Source organism: Hyla sarda, chromosome 3, assembly GCF_029499605.1.
Source record: "Hyla sarda isolate aHylSar1 chromosome 3, aHylSar1.hap1, whole genome shotgun sequence".
NCBI classification, from domain to species: Eukaryota; Metazoa; Chordata; class Amphibia; order Anura; family Hylidae; genus Hyla; species Hyla sarda.
In genome coordinates this window covers 7,184,180-7,205,284 of record NC_079191.1, presented here as the reverse complement: position 1 = coordinate 7,205,284, position 21,105 = coordinate 7,184,180, and the positions used below count along the sequence as shown (strand labels likewise).

The window sequence follows — 21,105 nt, the reverse complement described above, 5'->3', positions numbered from 1 at the left end:
TGGGGTACACCACTAATAACCGGGGACCAATCAGAGTACGAATCATTGACCACCACTCTCTGGGTACGATCCATGAGCCAGTGTTCAATCCAGTTACAAACTAAAATTTCCAAACCCAAAGACCTTAACTTACCTGTCAGACGTCTGTGAGGGACAGTATCAAACACTTTAGCAAAATCCAGAAACACTATATCCACAGCCGTTCCTCTATATACAGAGCCCCCCTCTATATACACAGCCCCCTTCTATATACACAGCCCCCCTCTATATCCACAGCCATTCCTCTGTCAAGGCTTCTACTCACCTCTTCATAAAAGCAAATTAGATTGGTGACAACTTCTATCCTTAGTAAACCCATGCTGGCTATCACTTATAATACTATTATCCCCTATGTATTCCTGTATGTAATCCCTTATAAGTCCTTCAAACAATTTACCCACAATGCACGTTAAACTTACCGGTCTATAGTTTTCTGGGGAAGACCTAGAGCCCTTTTTGAAGATTGGCACCACATTCGCCTTGCGCCAGTCCCTTGGCACAATACCAGACACCAGAGAATCTCTAAATATCATGAACAGGGGTACAGATATTACTGAACTTACCTCTCTAAGAACTCTTGGGTGTAGTCCATCCGGCCCTGGGGATTTGCTTACATTTACTTTACTTAACTTACCTTGTACTATCTCTACATTAAGTCAGTTCAGTACATTACATGATGTGTTACCAGCACTGACCTGTACATGATGTGTTACCAGCACTGACCTGGCCAATGTCAGCTCCTTTTTCCATAGTGTATACAGAACTAAAGAACCCATTCAGTAGCTCCGCCTTCTCTTGATCGCCTGTGACAACCTCCCCATTATCATTATTAAGGGGTCCTACATGCTCTGTCCTTGTTTTTTTTGCATTTATATATCTAAAAAAATATTTAGGATTAGTTTTGCTTTCTTTGGCCACCTGTCTCTCATTTTGAATTTTTGCTGTTTTTATTACATTTTTACAGATTTTATTAAGCTCTTTGTACTGTTTAAATGTTATAGCTGACCCATCAGATTTGTATTTTTTGAAGGCTATTTTTTTGTTGTTTATTGCTCTTTTAACATCATGTGTCAGCCATGTAGGATTTAGTTTTAATCGTTTATATTTGTTCCCCTTTGGTATATATTTAGCTGTATAGTTATTTAGAGTTGATATAAAGATGTCCCATTTACCTTCTGTATCAGTATTTGAGAACCCCTCCCCCCAGTCTATGTCTTGTAGTGCAGCCCTCAGCCCAGGGAAATTTGCCTTTTTAAAGTTATATGTTTTTGCCTTCCCCGCCTGTCTTTGTTTTCTACATTTTAAGTCAAAAGTAACTATATTGTGGTCGCTATTCCCAAGGTTTTCCCGCACAGTTACATTACCAACCAGCTCTGCGTTGTTGGAAATGATCAGATCCAACAAGGCATCACTTCTTGTTGGGTCCTCCACAAACTGGCCCATAAAATTATCCTGCAATAAATTTAGGAATTGTCGCCCCTTTGTAGTTTTAGCCAACCCCGGACCCCAATCTATATCTGGATAGTTAAAATCTCCCATTATTACCACTGTACCTGCCTGCGCAGCCCTCTCTATTTGTTTATGAAGCCGAACTTCTATCTCTTCAGTGATATTAGGGGGTCTGTAGATTACACTAAATACTATTTTTTCAGTATTTCCCTCCTTTTGTAATTCTACCCACAATGATTCCACCTCCTCAGAATCATCACACATTATGGCATCGTTCACACTGACTTTCATACCACTTCTTACATACAGACAGACTCCACCACCTTTTCTGTTCATTCTATCCTTGCGAAACAATGTAAACCCTGCAGATTGACAGCCCAGTCATGCGAGGAGTCCAGCCATGTCTCAGTGACCCCAACTATATCACCAGCTATGTCTCAGTGACCCCAACTATATCACCAGCCATGTCTCAGTGACCCCAACTATATCACCAGCCATGTCTCAGTGACCCCAACTATATCCCCAGCCATGTCTCAGTGACCCCAACTATATCAATATGTTCCTCCAGTATCAAGGCCTCAAGCTCCCCCATTTTATTTGCTAGGCTTCTGGCATTTGTGAACATACACTTTACATTTCCATCCTTTATGTTATTGGGGTTAATGGGATTCAAGGGTGTAAGTTTTATTTTCCTATGAAGCTTATTCCTATTAACTATTCTAACCCCTCCCTCCGCTCCACCCCCAGGTACATTTATAATTCCCACCTCTCTATCTACACTATCTTCCCCCTCTTTGCTGTAGGTTCCCTCCCCCCAAGTCCCTAGTTTAAACACTCCTCCACCCTTCTAGCCATCTTCTCCCCAAGCAAAGCTGCACCCTCCCCATTGAGATGCAGCCCATCCCTACGGTAGAGCCGGTAACCGACAGCGAAGTCAGCCCAGTTCTCCATGAACCCAAACCCTTCCTTCCTACACCAGCTTCTGAGCCACTTGTTTACCTCCCTGATCTCCCGCTGCCTCTCTGGTGCGGCTCGTGGTACTGGTAGTATTTCAGAAAAGACTACCTTGGAGGTCCTTGCCTTAAGCTTGCGGCCTAATCATGCCCCCTTCTCATCATGCCCCCTTCTCATCATGCCCCCTTCTCATCATGCCCCCTTCTCATCATGCCCCCTTCTCATCATGCCCCCCTCTCATCGTGCCCCCTTCTCATCATGCCCCCTTCTCATCATGCCCCCTTCTCATCATGCCCCCTTCTCATCATGCCCCCCTCTCATCATGCCCCCTCTCATCATGCCCCCCTCTCATCGTGCCCCCTTCTCATCATGCCCCCTTCTCATCATGCCCCCCTCTCATCATGCCCCCTCTCATCATGCCCCCCTCTCATCGTGCCCCCTTCTCATCATGCCCCCTCTCATCATGCCCCCCTCTCATCATGCCCCCTTCTCATCATGCCCCCTCTAATCATGCCCCCTTCTCATCATGCTCCCCTCTCATCATGCCCCCCTCTCATCGTGCCCCCTTCTCATCATGCCCCCTCTCATCATGCCCCCCTCTCATCATGCCCCCTTCTCATCATGCCCCCTCTAATCATGCCCCCTTCTCATCATGCCCCCCTCTAATCATGCCCCCTTCTCATCATGCCCCCCTCTCATCGTGCCCCCTTCTCATCATGCCCCCCTCTCATCATGCCCCCTTCTCATCATGCCCCCTCTAATCATGCCCCCTTCTCATCATGCTCCCCTCTCATCATGCCCCCTTCTCATCATGCCCCCTTCTCATCATGCCCCCTTCTCATCATGCCCCCTTCTCATCATGCCCCCTCTCATCATGCCCCCTTCTCATCATGCCCCCTTCTCATCATGCCCCCTCTCATCATGCCCCCTCTCATCATGCCCCCTCTCATCATGCCCCCTTCTCATCATGCCCCCCTCTCATCATGCCCCCCTCTCAGCATCCCCTCCCCCCCCCCCCTGTTTTTTATATATATATTTTTTTCCCATCTTCCTTACCTAACTGCGCTCGGCAGGCCAGGTCCGGTGTCGGATCTTGCGGGCTGCGGTCAGTGAAGCAGGATGAGTGACGTCCTCTGCCGGCTGCACAGCATCAGGGACGTCACTCATCATTCGCTGTAGCCGCCGCTGGTCAGTGTGGCCGCAGCGTCGGCTGCTTGTTTAACTTCAGCAGCCCAACCGCAGAGGCAGCAGCATTGAATGATGAGTGACGTCCCTGATTCTGTGCAGCGGAGCTAGCAGAGGACGTCACCCATCCTGCTTCACTGACCGCAGCCCGCAAGACCCGACACCGGACCTGGCCTGCCGAGGTAAGGAAGATAAAAAAAAAAACTATACAATAAAAAGCAGGGGGGGAAAGGGAGGTAAATAAAAAGCAAAGCGGGAGCCGCGCGCTGGTCACTGATTTAAAGTTGCCGCGGCCAGGCTGCTAATCTTTAAAGTAGTACTCCGCCCCTAGACATCTTATCCCCTGTCCAAAGGATAGGGGATAAGATGCCAGATCGCCGCGGTCCCGCTGCTGGGAAGCCCCGGGATCGCCGATGCGGCACTGCGCTATCATTGCTGCACAGAGTGAGTTCGCTCTGTGCGTAATGACGGGTGATACAGGGGATGGAGCAGCGTGACATCATGGCTCCGCCCCTCGTGACATCACGGTCCGTCCCCTTAATGCAAGTCTATGGCAGGGGGCGTGACGACCGCCACGCCCCCTCCCATAGACTTGTATTGAGGGTGGCGGTCCGTGACGTCACGAGGGGCGGAGCCGTGACGTAATGATGCTCCGGTCCCTGTATTTTTGATTGAAAGAGCTTTATTTTCCGTTCAGTCATTACAAGTCGTACAATAAATTACAGTCACACAAAGCATGATGGTACAATACACAGCAAAGGTTCCCTAAGCTATACATCGCACACCATGCTACTCTAACATTCAGCTCAATCCTGCAATAGAAAGGCACAAGAGATCAAACAAAAACCAAATAATACAATCTGTGATCGGGGTAGGGGTGTGGGCGACTATGTGGGGGTAGGGAGGGGGCGGATCACAGGGCCAAACTGTTGGGCTGTATCTTCAGGGCGACATGGGAGAAGTAGAGGGGTCTTCACTCCTCTTCTTCCTCATCAACGGCCGAGCTGTCCAAGATGGAATAGTCTCTAAGCAGGTTCTTGATGAACCTGCGGCAGTCCCGGACGGACATGTTTTCCCTGTTGATCACGAGGCGGTTCCTGGCAAGCCACACTGCGTCCTTAAAACAGTTCATAAGGCGCCAGGCCTCCTGGATGGCCTCCACATCGTGGGTCCCAGGGAACAGACCGTAAAGCACCGAATGGTACGATAGGCAGCTCCTGGGCACTGAGTCTCTGAGTTCATGTTCTAGGGCGTCCAACAGACCCTGTGCAAAGGGGCACTGCCAAAACACGTGGAAAGATGTTTCCTCCACGTAGGGGCAACGGGGGCAGTACCGGGTCTTGCACAGGTTGCGGGCATGCATGAATGACCTGAGAGAGAGACCTCCCATGACGGCCATCCACGACAAGTCCTTGTGTCCATTGGTAAGCCGCTTTGAGGCCACATTTGTCCAAACTGTCTCTGCAGTGGCTGTGGGGAGTCCCGGAACCAGCTCGGTCAAGTCCTTAGCTCGGATGAGCTTGTGGATTGTCTTCGGCTTCCATAGGTCGGGTTTCAGTCCTTCCAGCTGGTGCTCCCTCATAAACCGGACAACATACCCATAGAACCAGGGAGTGTTCCAGTTGTAAGGGATGGAGCTGTCCCACTTGTCCCAGCCCAGCTGTCTCCAGAGGGGCATGAGAAGCAATCGAGACATGGACTTGCCTGCTGAGTCAGTCTTTTCAACAAGAGTCCGCTGCACCGTGACACATGCAAAGGAGGCCCTCAGCAGAGCGGGGATGTCGGGTATTCCCTTCCCACCCTTGCGGGGCTCCTTGTACATCACGGTCCTCTTGACTCTGTCCATTTTGCCCCAGACGAAGCCAAACACTGTCCAGGTGATGGCCTTGCAAACGGTGGTATGGGGAGGCCAGGCCTGTGCGGTATATTGGAGCACAGGCAAAACTTCACTCCGCAGGACAAGTGCCTTGCCTTCCATCGTGAGCTTTCTGGAGCTCCACAGTCCGATCTTCGAGTTTATCCTTCCTAGTCGGTCTTGCCAAGACTTAAGGGCCGCTCCTTCCTTCCCGAACCAGACTCCAAGAATTTGAATGAAGTCCGGCTTAACAGTAAAGGGGAAGCAGGCGGAAGAAGCCAGGTGCCATTCCTCGAAGAGCATGGCCTCCGACTTCCCGCAGTTGACTTTTGCCCCCGAAGCTCTGCCGAAGTCCTCCGGCCCCTGTATTGCCCGTCATTATGTGCAGAGCGAACTCGCTCTGCGCAGTAATGATAGCGCAGTGCCGCGGTGACATCTTATCCCTTATCCTTTGGATAGGGGATAAGATGTCTGGGGGCGGAGTACCCCTTTAACAAGCAGCCGCTACTGCGGCTACTTTAAATCAGTGCCAAAAAGATTTATCGGCAAATAACATGCAGGCCGATTCTTGCCTTGAATTGAAGTTTTAAAAGTGCGTGTTACACGTCGATAAATACGGTACATTTCTGTAGGTTGTAAATGTTATATATTTTTTGTTACTTTATGTAGATCTACATTCGCATCAGTTATTGTCAACTAAGAGCTCACAATCTACTTTCTCTATTCTAAACATATTCTGAGACCAATCATTAGAAAACCATATAACCTATGACCACGGTGCACATGGATGGACTCAGCAGATGGATTGTACAACTTTGGCGTACACAACGGGATCTTGTTTTCTCATAAGCAAAGAATACCCCAAAGTATACAATATGAAGGACATTGTGAGGGCCTATTATACTGGTCTCTTACATAAGGGACTTTTCAGATTACTCAAATGGCCCACAATTCCAAGTTTGTCTTTCATTTTTTTGGCGTACTCGGCAGGATCTGATATTATCATAAGCAAAGACTACCATTAAATATAATCAGGTATTTGGTCTAAAGGACATTGGGGGAGATTTATCAAAACCTGTGCAAACAACCAATCAGATTGCTTATTTCATTTTGCAGAGGCCTTGTTAAAAAGGAAAGAAGCAAGCTGATTGGTTGCTATGGGCAACTGGGCAACTTTTCCTCTGGGCAGGTTTAAAAATCCCCCCCCCCCCCCCCCCCCATTGTGAGGGTCTACTATATGAGTACTTGAACCTGAACGTCAGTAGAGAAGAACATCAATCGAAACTTTTTGAAAATACTGAACAATGAATAATCTGAATTATATAAATGTCTATAGGTTGTAAATGTTATATATTTTTTGTTACTTTATGTAGATCTACACTCGCATCAGTCATTGTCAACTAAGAGCTCACAATCTACTTTCTCTATTTTAAACATATTCTGAGACCAATCATTAGAAAACCATATAAACTATGACCTTTGGATGGGGGATACAATGTCTAGGGACGAAGTACCCCTTTAAACTCTTTAAAAAATGTATGCTGTATATGTGAGGGTCAGGAGAAGCGGCATCAACAAGCCTCGTATGCTGCCCCCTAGAGGTCTTTCAGATATAATTATGTTTCTTCTGAGAATTATTAGAAGGGCCAAGTGACCTCCAGCCATCCTGTAGAGGGAAATTACAAGATCAATCATTCTATAAGAAACACCTTGTAACTAGCTCCGGGACATATAAAAAAATAGTTGTATAAGACCCAATGGAAGCTGGAAAAGCTGGAATCAATCATGGATGGAAGCGAGGACACAGCTGAGTGCAGCAGCTTATTACAGTTTTACCTCCAAGGACAGATCCATCGTAACAATCATTGCTAAAAATGAGAATAATAACAGAGTCTAGGAAAATGAGAGTTTTATAAAGAGGCGCATTGATTTAAAGGGGTACTCCCCTCCCCCCCCTAGACATCTTATCTCCTCATGACCCCTCAATGCAATTCTATGGGAGGAGGCAAAGTTCGTTCCGTGCCCGGATGTCTGGGGTGCCGCAGCCAAGATCGCGGGGGTCCCCAGCGGTGTGACCCCCTGTGATCAGACATCTTATCCCCTATCCTTTAGATAGGGGATAAGATGTCTAGAGGCGGTGTACCTCTTTAAAGGGAAACCTCTATACACAAAGTAACAGGGCATCGGGCAGAATCGAATTCTGAAGAACCTTCCTCCCTATTATACCTTCATATCACATTAATGTGAACGCCGGGGCTGCGCGCATTGGCTCCCTGGCCTCACACGCTGGCCCTGCCTCCCGGAATATATGCTGCGCCGCTGCTGCTTTAGGACGCATGTATCCTGCACATGGGTATTAAAGAGTACCTGTCACCAAACTAAACTTTTAAAATGTTGTTCCTTATGTAATTATAAGACACTTTGCTATATTCTCAACCTTTACATGTTTTTAATGTGATTGAAAAAACGGCCACTAGGTGGCTCTGTTCTGTTCCCTGACGCAAGTCAAACTGTTAGTTTGGTCTCTTCCCGGTCTGGCAGGAGACCAAACTCAGGAAGTGCGTGTGGGGCATGGCGAGGCAGAGCTCTCGCAGGCCTCAGTGACATCACGTCTTCTGGGGAACGCCCACTTTCTCCTGCTGGGAGCTCACACAATGTGAGCAAGGGAAAAGGTATGATACACATCTTTTTAAAGACCTGAAAAATTGCATTAAGGGCAGGAGAGTTGTTAGGAGTAGTTAAGGAATATAGTTAGTTAGTTAGTTTAGAAAATATGGTTTGATGACAGGTACACTTTAAACTGAGGGGCTTTTTCAGCTTTGTGTTTTGGATTTTAGTGCCTCCATTTAGGGGGTCTGCGTCTGCCTTTGCTTAGAAGGTCTAGTCCAGGGTTTGTGTCTATTTAGGTAATTTGGTTTATGATCTTTATACATTTTGGGGGTCTGCTCCTGGGTCTGCATTTAGGAGGTTTGGTCTATGCTCTGTATGTATATGTATGTGTGTGTGTGTATATATATATATATATATATATATATATATATATATATATAGATATGTAATATAGGATACAGCACACCACAGATGCAATCAAGGTGATGGTTTATTCCATTACGTGCAAAGACAACGTTTCGCCAGCCTCACACTGGCTTTTTCAAGTGACTTGAAAAAGCCAGTGTAAGGCTGGCGAAACGTTGTCTTTGCATGTAATGGAATAAACCATCACCTTGATTGCATCTGTGGTGTGCTGTATCCTATTTTACATATCTGGATAAAGGAACCGGTGGACCCAGGCTGCAATGATGCGAACACCCCGTATCTGTTTCCAGCGAATACTGCTTGATGTGCTGCTTATATTTGGATTATATATATATATATATATATATATATATATATATATACAAGCAAAAAGAAAAATAGCCAGCACAACAACCTAATACACGGGTTCACACTGCTATGGCAGATACAGAGTATACAAAAAAAGAGGTTTGCAGCAGCACACATTGGTCAAAAAATTGAGGCTCTTAGCGCACTTTTTGATCAAAACGTGTCCCCCATCCACCACGGGGAGGTGGCCTCATTTAGGATGGGACCCTAACACACATTCTGAGCCTAGTGCTCAGATATCAACTCACCTCTGCTGGGCATACAGCATGTCACCCAGTCAGAGGCTATATGTCCAGCAGAGGTGAGTTGATATCTGAGCGCTAGGCTCAGAACGTGTGTTAGGGTCCCATCCTAAATGAGGCCACCTCCCCGTGGTGGATGGGGGACACGTTTTGATCAAAAAGTGCGCTAAGTGCCTCAATTTTTTGACCAATGTGTGCTGCTGCAAACCTCTTTTTTTGTATACTCTATACATATATATATATATATATAGATATATGGATATATATATATATATATATATATATATATATATATATATTAGGGGGCTGGTTTAAGGTCTGTGCTTGTTTAGGGGGTCTGGTGCATATAATTGTTATGCATGGTGGATTGACTCCCACCATGTCATTATCTCCTGGCTTGTTGTTGTTTTTTTTTTTATCTTAGTAGATGCTGGCAGCATGTTTTGTTTTTTATTGTCAGAAGAATTAATCCATGCCGGATTTTAGTTGTATCTGGTCGTTGGTTGGTTTGTGCCTCCTTAAGGTTTTTTAAAGAACCATGTACCCTGTGCAGGAGTTGGTGATATTGTTTTTTTCCATTTAATGTGTCTATGCTCACTGTCCTATTTGATGGTGTATCCAGAATATAGTTTGTTACCCTTGGTCTGCTGCTAGCTTGCTCTTGTCTCTGTCTTTTGTGTCTCAGTGTTTCTGTATGATTGTGTTGGACAGAATATTTTTCTCCTACCTGTAAGTGGTTTGCGTACTACTACTCCTATTATTTGAAATCATCCTAAGTGAGTAGTTGTTCACTCATCCTGCAAGTTTTCTGCCCCTGTCTGCTGCAGCCACACTTAGTCAGTGGTTGCTCAACCATCCTGCAGGTATTACTGCTCTTATGCTGCTACGCATCCTGGTGAGTAGTTACTCAATATTTTTGACTTGCGGGCAACTGAGTATGTTGAGCCATATTAGGACCTCAGGGAGGGGCTACTTTAAGTAAAGTCTGGTTCTGCAAACTAGTTACCCTTCTGGTATCATCTATCACCAGCCCCAGCACAGAGTAAATAGTTTGTTTTATAACTTTGGAGAAGCACAAGCCACAAAAACAGCCAGACACGAATATAATCTGGCATGGATCAACAAACCTACTGCCAGCAACTTCTAACATAAAAACCACTAGAGAATGACATGGCTGGTGTCGATCCACCATACGTAACAATAATGATCACCATAATGTTTTATACTATATGTTATTTCATTCCAGCCGTTTCGTCACCCTGGCCAACAAGGACCAGAATACAAACAGTCGGACCAGACTCGACCGGGAGAGGCTGAAATCTTGCATGCGAGAACTGGTAACCACCCGCACATTGTGTCTCTCTTTACTTTATGTTGGCTCTGCTTACTTATCTTTATGTTTATAGGAGAACATGGGGACACAGGCCAAGACCATGAGGTCCCAGGTGAAGAAAAATACAGTGAAAGATAAACTGAAGTTAGTCCAGAACTTTCTACATAAGCTGCGATTCCTGGCGGATGAGGTGGGTCATTATAGCTGTATACCGGACTATGAACAGATGACATTTTTTTACATATACTGTATGACCTATGCCCTGGGGCCCAGGATATTCAGGGAGCTCAGGTTCGTCTTCCGTTCCTACCAAAATACCATAAAAAGAAGGGAACTCAACAATAATGTGGTCCTTATTTCCACCAAGACTAGGATAAAAAAAAAACTGAGAAGCACCATCTTTGGTTATGTGTTTTATCAGTATAGCCCAAGAGTGGACTATTTTGGTTATTGCTTTTGGCTTCTCCCCTAGTTATACTCCTCAACTTTAGAATTCCCATTTATTGAACCATTTAAAGGGGTACTCCGCTGCTCATCGTTTGGAACAAACTGTTCCGAACGCTGGAGCTCGTGACATCATAGCCCTGCCCCCTCATGACATCACACCCCCTCCCATAGACTTGCATTGAGGGGGTGGGGCATGATGTCATGAGGGGGCGGGGCTATGACATCACAAGCTCCTGTCGCCGACTCCATCGTTCGGAACAGTTTGTTTCAAACGCCGTGCAGCGTAGTACCCCTTTAAGCCCCATCCGGGAACACCCACAAAGCCTCCTAGAAATGCCCAAATTGTTCACCTTTGCACTCTGTCCCTTTTTGTGAAAGAGAGGAATAACACGTTACTCTTGTCTGTAATGTAGTGGAAATGATTTGTCTCCCTCTCCCTTGGCAGCCCCAGCACAGTATCCCTGATGTCTTCATATGGATGCTGAGCAATAATAAACGCATCGCCTACGCCCGCATCCCCTCCAAAGACATCCTGTACTCCATTGTGGATGAGGAGACTGGGAAGGATTGTGGGAAAGTCAAGTGTGTCTTCCTTAAGGTGAGTGATGTCACCTGACTGAGCGGAGCTTCATAGGTGACTGGAGGTGTTAAGACACATTTTAGAAGTAAAGTAATCATTGTCATAAGTGAGGTTTCATCGCTTCTCGGCCTTTTGGCTAAGATCAAGTGTAATATCTGTTCTTATCAGTTTAAGCCGGTGAGCAGATGCACCGGTTTTGAACTGGTGGGGATGGGTGCTGCATGAAGGGGGCAGGTGTACCAGGGCGTTCCAGGACTGGTTCTGAGGAATCAGCTCAACGGGTCCCCGACGTGACCTGTTACCTCCGGGTCTCGCCATGAGGCTAAGAGGGTCTAGAGCCGAGGTACTTTAGTGCCTCGGGGAGTGGTGACCCCGAGGTGCCGAAACTGACTGGGAGTATTGGCTCACTGAGTGGAAGCACGGGCACCATGATCTCTTCACCTTGTGGCACTCACCTTTTGATTCCCGACCTTGTGGCTCAGATCAGAGAAATTTTTATAGATCCGGCCGGATGTCCGGGCAGTATACCTGCACACATTCACTTATTTATTTCTTTTTGTCACTGTCACTTTTTGCGTGTTGTGTGTCCACAGGATTTGTCAGGATGCGGTAGCCCTTCTGGGTGTCCCTCCTGACGGTCTACGGGAGGTGTGTGTGGCCGTTATGTTCCGCACCTATCTGCAAAAACCCCGGGTACTCCTGCATGGGCAGGGTACCGACCGTTATCGGCTCTGCGGGCAGATACCTTGGCTAAGGCCAAGGGGGATGCTGGGAGCATTTATGGTCCCTTAGTAGCTTTGGCGAAAAAGGACATCGGACCTGGAACCTTGCAGGTACCTTATGGTCCGGAGGCGAAGGGTAAGGTTTGTTGGGGGGGCCTCTCTCCTATCGGAGAAGGGCTTGCAATAGACCACATCCTTTGTGCACGTTTTTTTTTAGTGTAACACGTTTGCACTTTTTCTTGCACTTTGGGTGATTCGAGAGGACGTTCCTCGGAAAGTAAAAAAATATATAAAAATGAGGTTTCATCGATGCCCCAAAGCTACCTGTAAAACCCCTTAAAGGAAATGTGTCACCAAATGTGATTTTTTTTTTTTTTTTTTTTTTGAGAGGTTAAATAATTTTTTTCACATTTTTGGAAATATATTTTTAAAAATGTACTTGTCACAAAATATGAAAAATGAAATAATAACTTGTCATATCTCCCACTGTTGACCAGCAGAGGGATCTAACATGAGGAATCTGGTGTAAGCAAGCAACTGGTCTGGCTGCTGCAAATTAGACCTCGCCCATCTACCTTCTTCCTCTGTTTATGTGCAAAAGGAGAGGGGGGGGTCAGGGGGGGGGGGGGTTGTAGTTTTTTCAGTTCCACTGTCACCATTTTGTTGGTGTCTGAAGAGTAGTAAAGAACAGACTAGATGTCTCTTGATAGGTCACTGCTCCTCAGGGACTTCAAGAAAATGGTGCTGGCTCCCCCTTTCATTTCACCTAGCCTGTGCTATGCACATATGGAGTAAGCAGTAAATGTTTTTCTATGAGACACTCTCAGTCTTAACTTTCTTATGCCCTGTATCTGCCATAAAGCAACTGTGTAGGTGTTGTGAAGTGACATACCACAAAGAGGCTACAGTGATGGCAGCCCCCGTACACATTTTATTAATATATAACATTAAAATAAAATTCTTTATCTTGATAGAATAACTTTATTTATTAAAGAAATACAATGTTAACACATGACTAGGGGATATCCTAACTGTTGGCCCCTTGAAACCCCCTACCATCCCCTATACCATAAGAATGACAGACACATTGGTTGGGTACAAGGGCCACAGCAGACCCACTTTTATTTACATAACAGGACAAGGACCTGAAGGCACCACTAATTTAAATGGGGGCCTCCTATTTACCCCCAGCTGTGCATCACCATGCCCGGGGGCACCAATTATCGGAGACCCACAACCCTCCCTGTGGGCCCCCATGCCTGTAGGGAATTCTCCACCAGGCTGGGTACCGTCCCCAGCCTTAACTGAAACCACCTTTCCAGCTGCCACAAGGACCATACATGCCTCCAAGTCCTTATCCTGCTACCTCTTCTGCGACAAAAACCGAAAAAACTAGGGCGGGTGGGGGGTACTTCATCTCCTGTTTGCCACGCGCCAACTGACCCCCCTCCCCACTCCTCCTCTCCTAAATCTCCTCTTTGCTCTTCCCCTTTCCTAGCCCCGCTCCCTGAACTCCCAATGTCCTTAACCCCTTTCCAGCCACTAGCCCTGAACTCCTAATGCACTTAACCCTTTCCTTGCCACCAGTCTCCCCCTGTCATGTGCCCCTCCATTCCAATGCTTTACATTACAGGGCTTTCTTTCCCTTTAAAGAACAGCAGAATGCAGTCATAGATATAAGGTATAGCATAACGATGAGATATCATATATAACCCTTACCTTATGTTCTCGCATTCTGCATATTCTTAGTTGCCTGGTAAGCGAGGCTTCGGCCCAGCTGGTTGGACAGTACAAGCCAAGATGGAGGTCTACATGTGGCTGGGACTAAACAAACAGAGGAAGGATTTCTTGTGTGGTATTCCAAGTGGTTTTGAAGAGATTAAAGCGATTAGGGGACCGGGATTACAAAGCTTCCCTCCTATCAGCCTCAGCTATACAAGTAAGCCATGACACTAAGATGTGCTATTGTGTTCGGTAGATCAGTAGGTAGACTTGAGCACCTAATCCTTGTTATGTCCGATACTTGTCCATGCACTGACATTATACCATAGGGATAGCCTATATAGCTGCCATAATTGACATCCCAGATCTGTTGTCCTATCTTTTTTCACTATGGGTGGTGTAAGACCATGGGTTCTCCACCTTTTGTAGGTTCCAGTGAAGGACAAGGAAACCAAGTCGAGGGTCATACTTTTGGTACTGGCATAATAGAGAATACAGTTCATTGTCGGCACTGCCACTACTGGACTAGGCTGTATAGGCACTTCAGTCACTACTCACAGATCCTTTCACGTAGCTTACTCTCGGTGCTCATCCAGAAAATAGATCCACATGCAGACAAAAGAGGTAGGGAGGCAGTCGAGTCTTCAAAGATCTACCTTTATTGAATGCTGGTCATTACAATGCCTGGCCGACGGGCCGTTTCACGCACCAGGTGCGTGAAACGGCCCGTCGGCCAGGCATTGTAATTACCAGCATTCAATAAAGGTAGATCTTTGAAGACTCGACTGCCTCCCTACCTCTTTTGTCTGGATACTTCTGGTAGTGTTTGGGGATGGTATAAATCAGCACAAGAAATGAACCCAAATGTTATCTTTGAATGGGGTCACCCTATTCTCTGCGGTCACCCCCGGGTTCAGGTCTCCTGCCTTATCTAACTCGCTTCTCTTGTGTGTGATCCAGAGAAGCAGGTGTTCCAGTTGCGGGCGCACATGTACCAGGCCCGCAGTTTATTCGCCGCCGATAGCAGTGGCCTTTCTGACCCTTTTGCCCGAGTTTTTTTCAACACCCAGAGCCAGTGCACAGAGGTGAGTCCAGACCAAATCCTCACCGCTTATCCATTCTCTGAACTCCTTCACATCCAGTTATGTTGGGTTGAGAGGACAGGGTAAACCTACATATCACGATCTCTAATTCATTCCCACCTCAGGTGCTCAATGAGACTCTGTGTCCAACGTGGGACCAGTTACTGGTGTTTGATAACATAGAACTCTACGGAGAAGCAAATGAGATGAGAGATGACCCTCCCATTATAGTGATTGAGATCTATGATCAGGACACTGTGGTAAGAACCATACAGAAGCCGAGTCCCGGGCCTACCCTGAAGTTTTTTGCAGAGGTCCAAAAACTTACCTCTAGTTCCTAATATAATCAACCTTTGACACACATCATATTCCCAGGGCAAAGCTGACTTCATGGGCAGGACGTTTGCTAAACCAGTAGTAAAGATGGCCGATGAAAGGTATTGTCCTCCACGGTTCCCACCACAATTGGAATATTACCAGATATATCGTGGAAACTCAACTGCTGGAGATCTATTGGCGGCCTTCGAGCTACTCCAGGTACGGAACAGTGATTTTGTTGTTTGAGGGTCTCAGGACAACTTTGGTTATACAGAATATTTAGAATGTTGGCTAACACTTAGGGTCAAATTTGCCCCAAAAAATTATCTTCTGTTGGGTCCAAACATGATGACAATAGGCACAACCACAGTGGACTCTCTAAATGCCAATAGTAGACATCTTTATCTTAAGTTGCCTTTAAAGGGGTACTCCGCCCCTAGACATCTTATTCCCTATCCAAAGGATAGGGGATAAGATGACTGATCGCGGGGGTTCCGCTGCTGGGGACCCCCACGATCTCGGCTGCGGCACCCCAGACATCCGTTGCACGGAGCGATGACTGGCAATACAGGGCGGAGGCTCGTGACGTTGCGGCCACCGTCAGGCCCCCTTCCATAGACTTGCATTGAGGGGGTGTGGCTGTGACATCACGAGTGGGGCGTGGCCCATGGAGTCATGAACCTCCGGCGTGCTCCAAACAAATGCCGATGCAGCAGGGAGATCGCGGGGGTCCCGCCGCTGGGGAGCCTTTGGATAGGGGATAAGATGTCTAGGGGCAGAGTACTTCTTTAAGTTGCTCTTAAAGTGAGGATAGTTTAGACAAGTAACTTCTTAGATGATTTAACTGATATAACCACTAGTCCGTGTTGAGTACATGACTTGTGTAGGCAGAATCTATGTTTTATAAACTATATACGTGTTGTATTCTTTATCTTGTAGATTGGTCCTGCTGGTAAATCCGACCTCCCAGCCATTGATGGACCCACAGACATGGAGAGAGGACCCATTCTTCCAGTCCCATTGGGCATCCGACCCGTTCTGAGTAAATACAGAGTAGAGGTATGGAAGAATGTAGCTGTTTGGATAGGGGATATGATGTCTAGGGGCGGAGTACCCCTTTAAGTAAATTTCCTCCTTGTTTGCTAAAATTGCTCATCTGTAGGGAGGACATCCTTATGTGTTTTGTCATCACCCTTTAAAATAGTTTTACTGATATATCCTGGAATGGACCCCTTCTCTTTAAGAGCCACATAGTGTGATTTTCATAGGAGAACTTGACAAAATCCCATATTCTAATAAGTCCTACATTGTGCCAATTACCCCCATTCCAGATCCTTTTCTGGGGCCTCCGAGACCTCAAGAGAGTCAACCTTGCCCAAGTGGACAGACCAAGGGTGGACATTGAATGTGCCGGAAAAGGTGTGCAGTCAGCCGTCATCCAGAACTACAAGAAGAACCCAAACTTTAGCACTTTAGTGAAATGGTTTGAAGTGGTAAGTGGCGATTACCTGGATCTACCGTCATATTAAAGCTCTATAAAGTTTTGAATGTAAACCTCCTTCTTTTCTAATGTCTCTGATTTTTCCTCCTTAGGACCTCCCTGAGAACGAGCTTCTTCATCCTCCCCTGAATGTTCGGGTGGTGGACTGCCGGGCGTTTGGCAGATATACCCTGGTTGGGTCTCATGCGGTCAGCTCATTGCGCAAATTTATCTATCGACCCCCAGATAAGAAGGCTCAGCATTGGAATACAACAGGTATTGTTGTGTATATGACATCACACTAACCAATCATAGAACCATTAAAGGAGTTATCCAGGAATAGAAAACCAGAGCTAATTTCTTTCAAAAACAGCTCCCCGTCTGTCTCCATGTTGGGTGTGGTTCTGCAGCTCAGTTCCATTGAAGTGAATGGAGCCAAGTTGTAATACCACACTCAAACTGGGGACAGATGTGGAGCTGTTTTTGAAAGAAATTAGCTCTGTTTTTCTATTCCTGGATAACCCCTTTAACACTTCAGGAGCTCATCAGGCTACCAAAAGGGGGAAATCAGGATGTGTGTTCTCCAAGCCAAGAACTAAATCATATAGATAGCAGAGAGACAATAGAGCTGTGATACAGAACATTTACAATATTAAACTGTGGGATGGTGGAAGCACGTCTAATAATAATAATAACTCTAACTTTATTTATATAGCTCACATAAATTCTGCAGCGCTGTACACTCAAATTGGTCCCTGTCCCCATTGGGACTCACAATCTAAACCTATCAGTATGTTATGAAGACCTGGAGGAAACCCATGCAAACACCCATGAGAGAACATACAAACTCTTTGTAGATGTTGTCCATGGCGGGATTTGAACCCAGGACCCCAGCGCTGCAAGGCAACAGGGATAACCAGTGAGCCACTGTGCTGCTCACATATATATATTCATATTCATATTTCATATTTCATATTTTATTGTAACATATTTTAGTACATTACATTATTCAGATTTAGGTCTTCAGTTCTAGTATGAAGCTCAGGCTTTACAAGGATACATGACTACTGAAGCTACAGGAGCTAGAAGAGAAGTTTCTCTGTAACAGCGCTCTGTGTGGTCTGGGATGGTATTACACATAAATAAAAAAAACAATGCCAATGAAACGTTTTACACCCTACCCCTCCAAGTATTAATTACAAAGTAGTGTGATGTAGTGTACAATCCCAACAAATCCTTTTTGATTTAATATTGTTACTCAACAGAATCTGAACTGGTCCATGGGGGGGTGGTGAACACTTGGATGATCTTCTCCATATCTGTATATGGCTCAGTCGATATCATTCATAGAGTTTCCTCCAGTAATAAGAATCTTCCTCTCTTGACTCCTAATCATTTCCAACATCAACCCATCCTCCCCTTTATTTCCGTATTCCGCTCCTCATTGCCGGCTATGCTCATGCCGTGTGACTTCTCGTCTTGAGTCTGTCCTGTGCTCTGTTCTTTTCTGTCCTCTGTCCAGCTAAATTGATGAATGGCTATATGGCAATGGCAAACGGAGGGCACTACTCTCGCCCCACAGGTGAAATTGTGGTCAACATGGAACCCGAGGTGCCTATCAAGAAAATGGAGACTATGGTGAAACTAGAGGCGGTGAGTCAAAAATGTTACTGAAGGAGAAATCGTCACTTGTTAGAATTTAATGCAAAAAATTTGTGTAAATATCCTCATGATCAGCTCTTCTATGTCCTAGACCACTCTCATCCCATGTACTAGACCACTTTGTCTCTATGTCCCATGTACCAGACCACTGCCCTCTACTCTTCCATGTACCAGACCACTGCCCTCTACTCTTCCATGTACCAGACCACTGCCCTCTACTCTTCCATGTACCAGACCACTGCCCTCTACTCTTCCATGTACCAGACCACTGCCCTCTACTCTTCCATGTACCAGACCACTGCTCTCTACTCTTCCATGTACCAGACCACTGCTCTCTACTCTTCCATGTACCAGACCACTGCTCTCTACTCTTCCATGTACCAGACCATTGCCCTCTACTCTTCCATGTACCAGACCACTGCCCTCTACTCTTCTATATACCAGACCACTGCCCTCTACTCTTCCATGTACCAGACCACTGCTCTCTACTCTTCTATGTACCAGACCACTGCCCTCTACTCTTCCATGTACCAGACCACTGCCCTCTACTCCTCCATGTACCAGACCACTGCTCTCTACTCTTCTATGTACCAGACCACTGCCCTCTACTCTTCCATGTACCAGACCACTGCTCTCTACTCTTCCATGTACCAGGCCCATCTTCTTGTGAACTCTTGTATGGTAGATCAACCCCTGTGTGTTAAACCGGTTCTTACCGCTTGTATTATCTCCAACTTGCTCTTTCTCCAGCTGTTCTTTGTGCCAAATAACTCCTCCTTCAGTTTTTCTATTTTCCAGACTCTTTCTTCTCCACATGTCCTATATGCTAGGCCCCTCCTTCCTCTCCTTTCCTATATTCCAGGTCCCTACTTTTTCTCCTTTCCTGTATTCCAGGCCCCTCCTTCCCCTTCTTTCTTATATTCCATACCCCTCCTTCCATCCTTTCTTATATTTTAGGTTCCTTCCTTCCCTCCTTTCCCATATGCCAGACCCCTTTTTCCCTCCTTTCCTAAATGCCAGGCCCCTCCTTCCCCTCCTTTCCTATATGCCAGTCTCCTCCTTCCCTTTCTTTCCTAAATGCCAGGCCCCTCCTTCCCTCCTTTCCTGTGTGTCAGGTCCCACCTCATCACCTTTCGTATGCGCCAGGCACTTTCTTCCCAACCTTTCATGTATGTAAGGCCCTTTCTACCTCTCCCCACTTATGTGCCAGGACCCTCCGTCCCCTCCTTTCCTTTATGTCAGGCTCCTCCTTCCCCTCTTGGTTTTTTCCAGTTCCCTACCAGTTCCCTACCTATATACCAGGTCCCTCTTCCTATATGCCAGGTCCCTTGTCACCCTCTTCCTATATGTCAGGTCCCTCCAACCCCATTCCTATATACCAGGTTCCTCCTTCCCCTCTTCCTAAATGACAGGACCCTCCATCCTCTCATTTCCTATGTGCCAGGCCCCTCCTTCCCTGCCTCTCTTATGTGCCAAGACATATCTACCCCTCCTTTCCTTTTGGCCAGGCCCATCTTTCTCCAGGCCCCTCCTTCACATCCTCTCCTATATGCCAAGCCCATCATTCACATCCTCTCCTATATGCCAGGCCCCTCCTTCACATGCTCTCCTATATGCCAGGCCCCTCCTTCACATCCTCTCCTATATGCCAGGCCCCTCCTTCACATGCTCTCCTATATGCCAGGCCCCTCCTTCACATGCTCTCCTATATGCCAGGCCCCTCCTTCACATGCTCTCCTATATGCCAGGCCCCTCCTTCACATCATCTCCTATATGCCAGGCCCCTCCTTCACATCCTCTCCTATATGCCAGGCCCCTCCTTCACATCCTCTCTTATATGCCAGGCCCCTCCTTCACATCCTTTCCTATATGCCAGGCCCCTCCTTCACATCCTCTCCTATATGCCAGGCCCCTCCTTCACATCCTCTCCTATATGCCAGGCCCCTCCTCCACATAATCTCCTATATGCCAGGCCCCTCCTTCACATCCTCTCCTATATGCCAGGCCCCTCCTTCACATCCTCTCCTATATGCCAGGCCCCTCCTTCACATCCTCTCCTATATGCCAGGCCCCTCCTTCACATCCTCTCCTATATGCCAGGCCCCTCCTTCACATCCTCTCCTATATGCCAGGCCCCTCCTACACATCCTCCCCTATATGCCAGGCCCCTCCTTCACATCCTCTCCTATATGCCAGGCCCCTCCTTCACATCCTCTCCTATATGCCAGGTCCATCATTCACATGCTCTCCTATATGCCAGGCCCCTCCTTCACATGCTCTCCTATATGCCTGGCCCATCACTCACATCCTCTCCTATGTGCCAGGCCCATCATTCACATCCTCTCCTATGTGCCAGGCCCATCATTCACATCCTCTCCTATATGCCAGGCCCCTCCTTCACATCCTCTCCTATATGCCAGGCCCCTCCTTCACATGCTCTCCTATATGCCAGGCCCCTCCTTCACATCCTCTCCTATATGCCAGGCCCCTCCTTCACATCCTCTCCTATATGCCAGGCCCCTCCTTCACATCCTCTCCTATATACCAGGCCCCTCCTTCACATCCTCTCCTATATGCCAGGCCCCTCCTTCACATCCTCTCCTATATGCCAGGCCCCTCCTTCACATCCTCTCCTATATGCCAGGCCCATC

The 21,105-nt window shown here is 46.8% G+C and overlaps 1 protein-coding gene and 1 pseudogene across 14 annotated transcripts in view; both read left to right on the top strand.

Moving 5' to 3' along the window:
• Positions 1-21,105, top strand: part of OTOF (otoferlin) — a 433,471-nt gene that overhangs the window by 362,561 nt on the left and 49,805 nt on the right. For 9 of the 14 annotated variants that reach the window (XM_056563722.1, XM_056563719.1, XM_056563732.1 and 6 more), the window contains 11 exons: positions 10,355-10,445; positions 10,515-10,631; positions 11,334-11,486; positions 13,940-14,129; positions 14,873-14,997; positions 15,120-15,254; positions 15,370-15,531; positions 16,252-16,371; positions 16,644-16,805; positions 16,906-17,068; positions 18,315-18,445. In XM_056563722.1, coding sequence (XP_056419697.1) covers positions 10,355-10,445; positions 10,515-10,631; positions 11,334-11,486; positions 13,940-14,129; positions 14,873-14,997; positions 15,120-15,254; positions 15,370-15,531; positions 16,252-16,371; positions 16,644-16,805; positions 16,906-17,068; positions 18,315-18,445 — 1,549 coding nt within the window. The remainder of the gene's footprint in view (positions 1-10,354; positions 10,446-10,514; positions 10,632-11,333; positions 11,487-13,939; positions 14,130-14,872; positions 14,998-15,119; positions 15,255-15,369; positions 15,532-16,251; positions 16,372-16,643; positions 16,806-16,905; positions 17,069-18,314; positions 18,446-21,105) is intronic. The other 5 variants (XM_056563725.1, XM_056563731.1, XM_056563726.1 and 2 more) reach the window with 1 other exon arrangement.
• On the top strand, positions 11,585-11,691 carry LOC130363483 (U2 spliceosomal RNA; annotated as a pseudogene).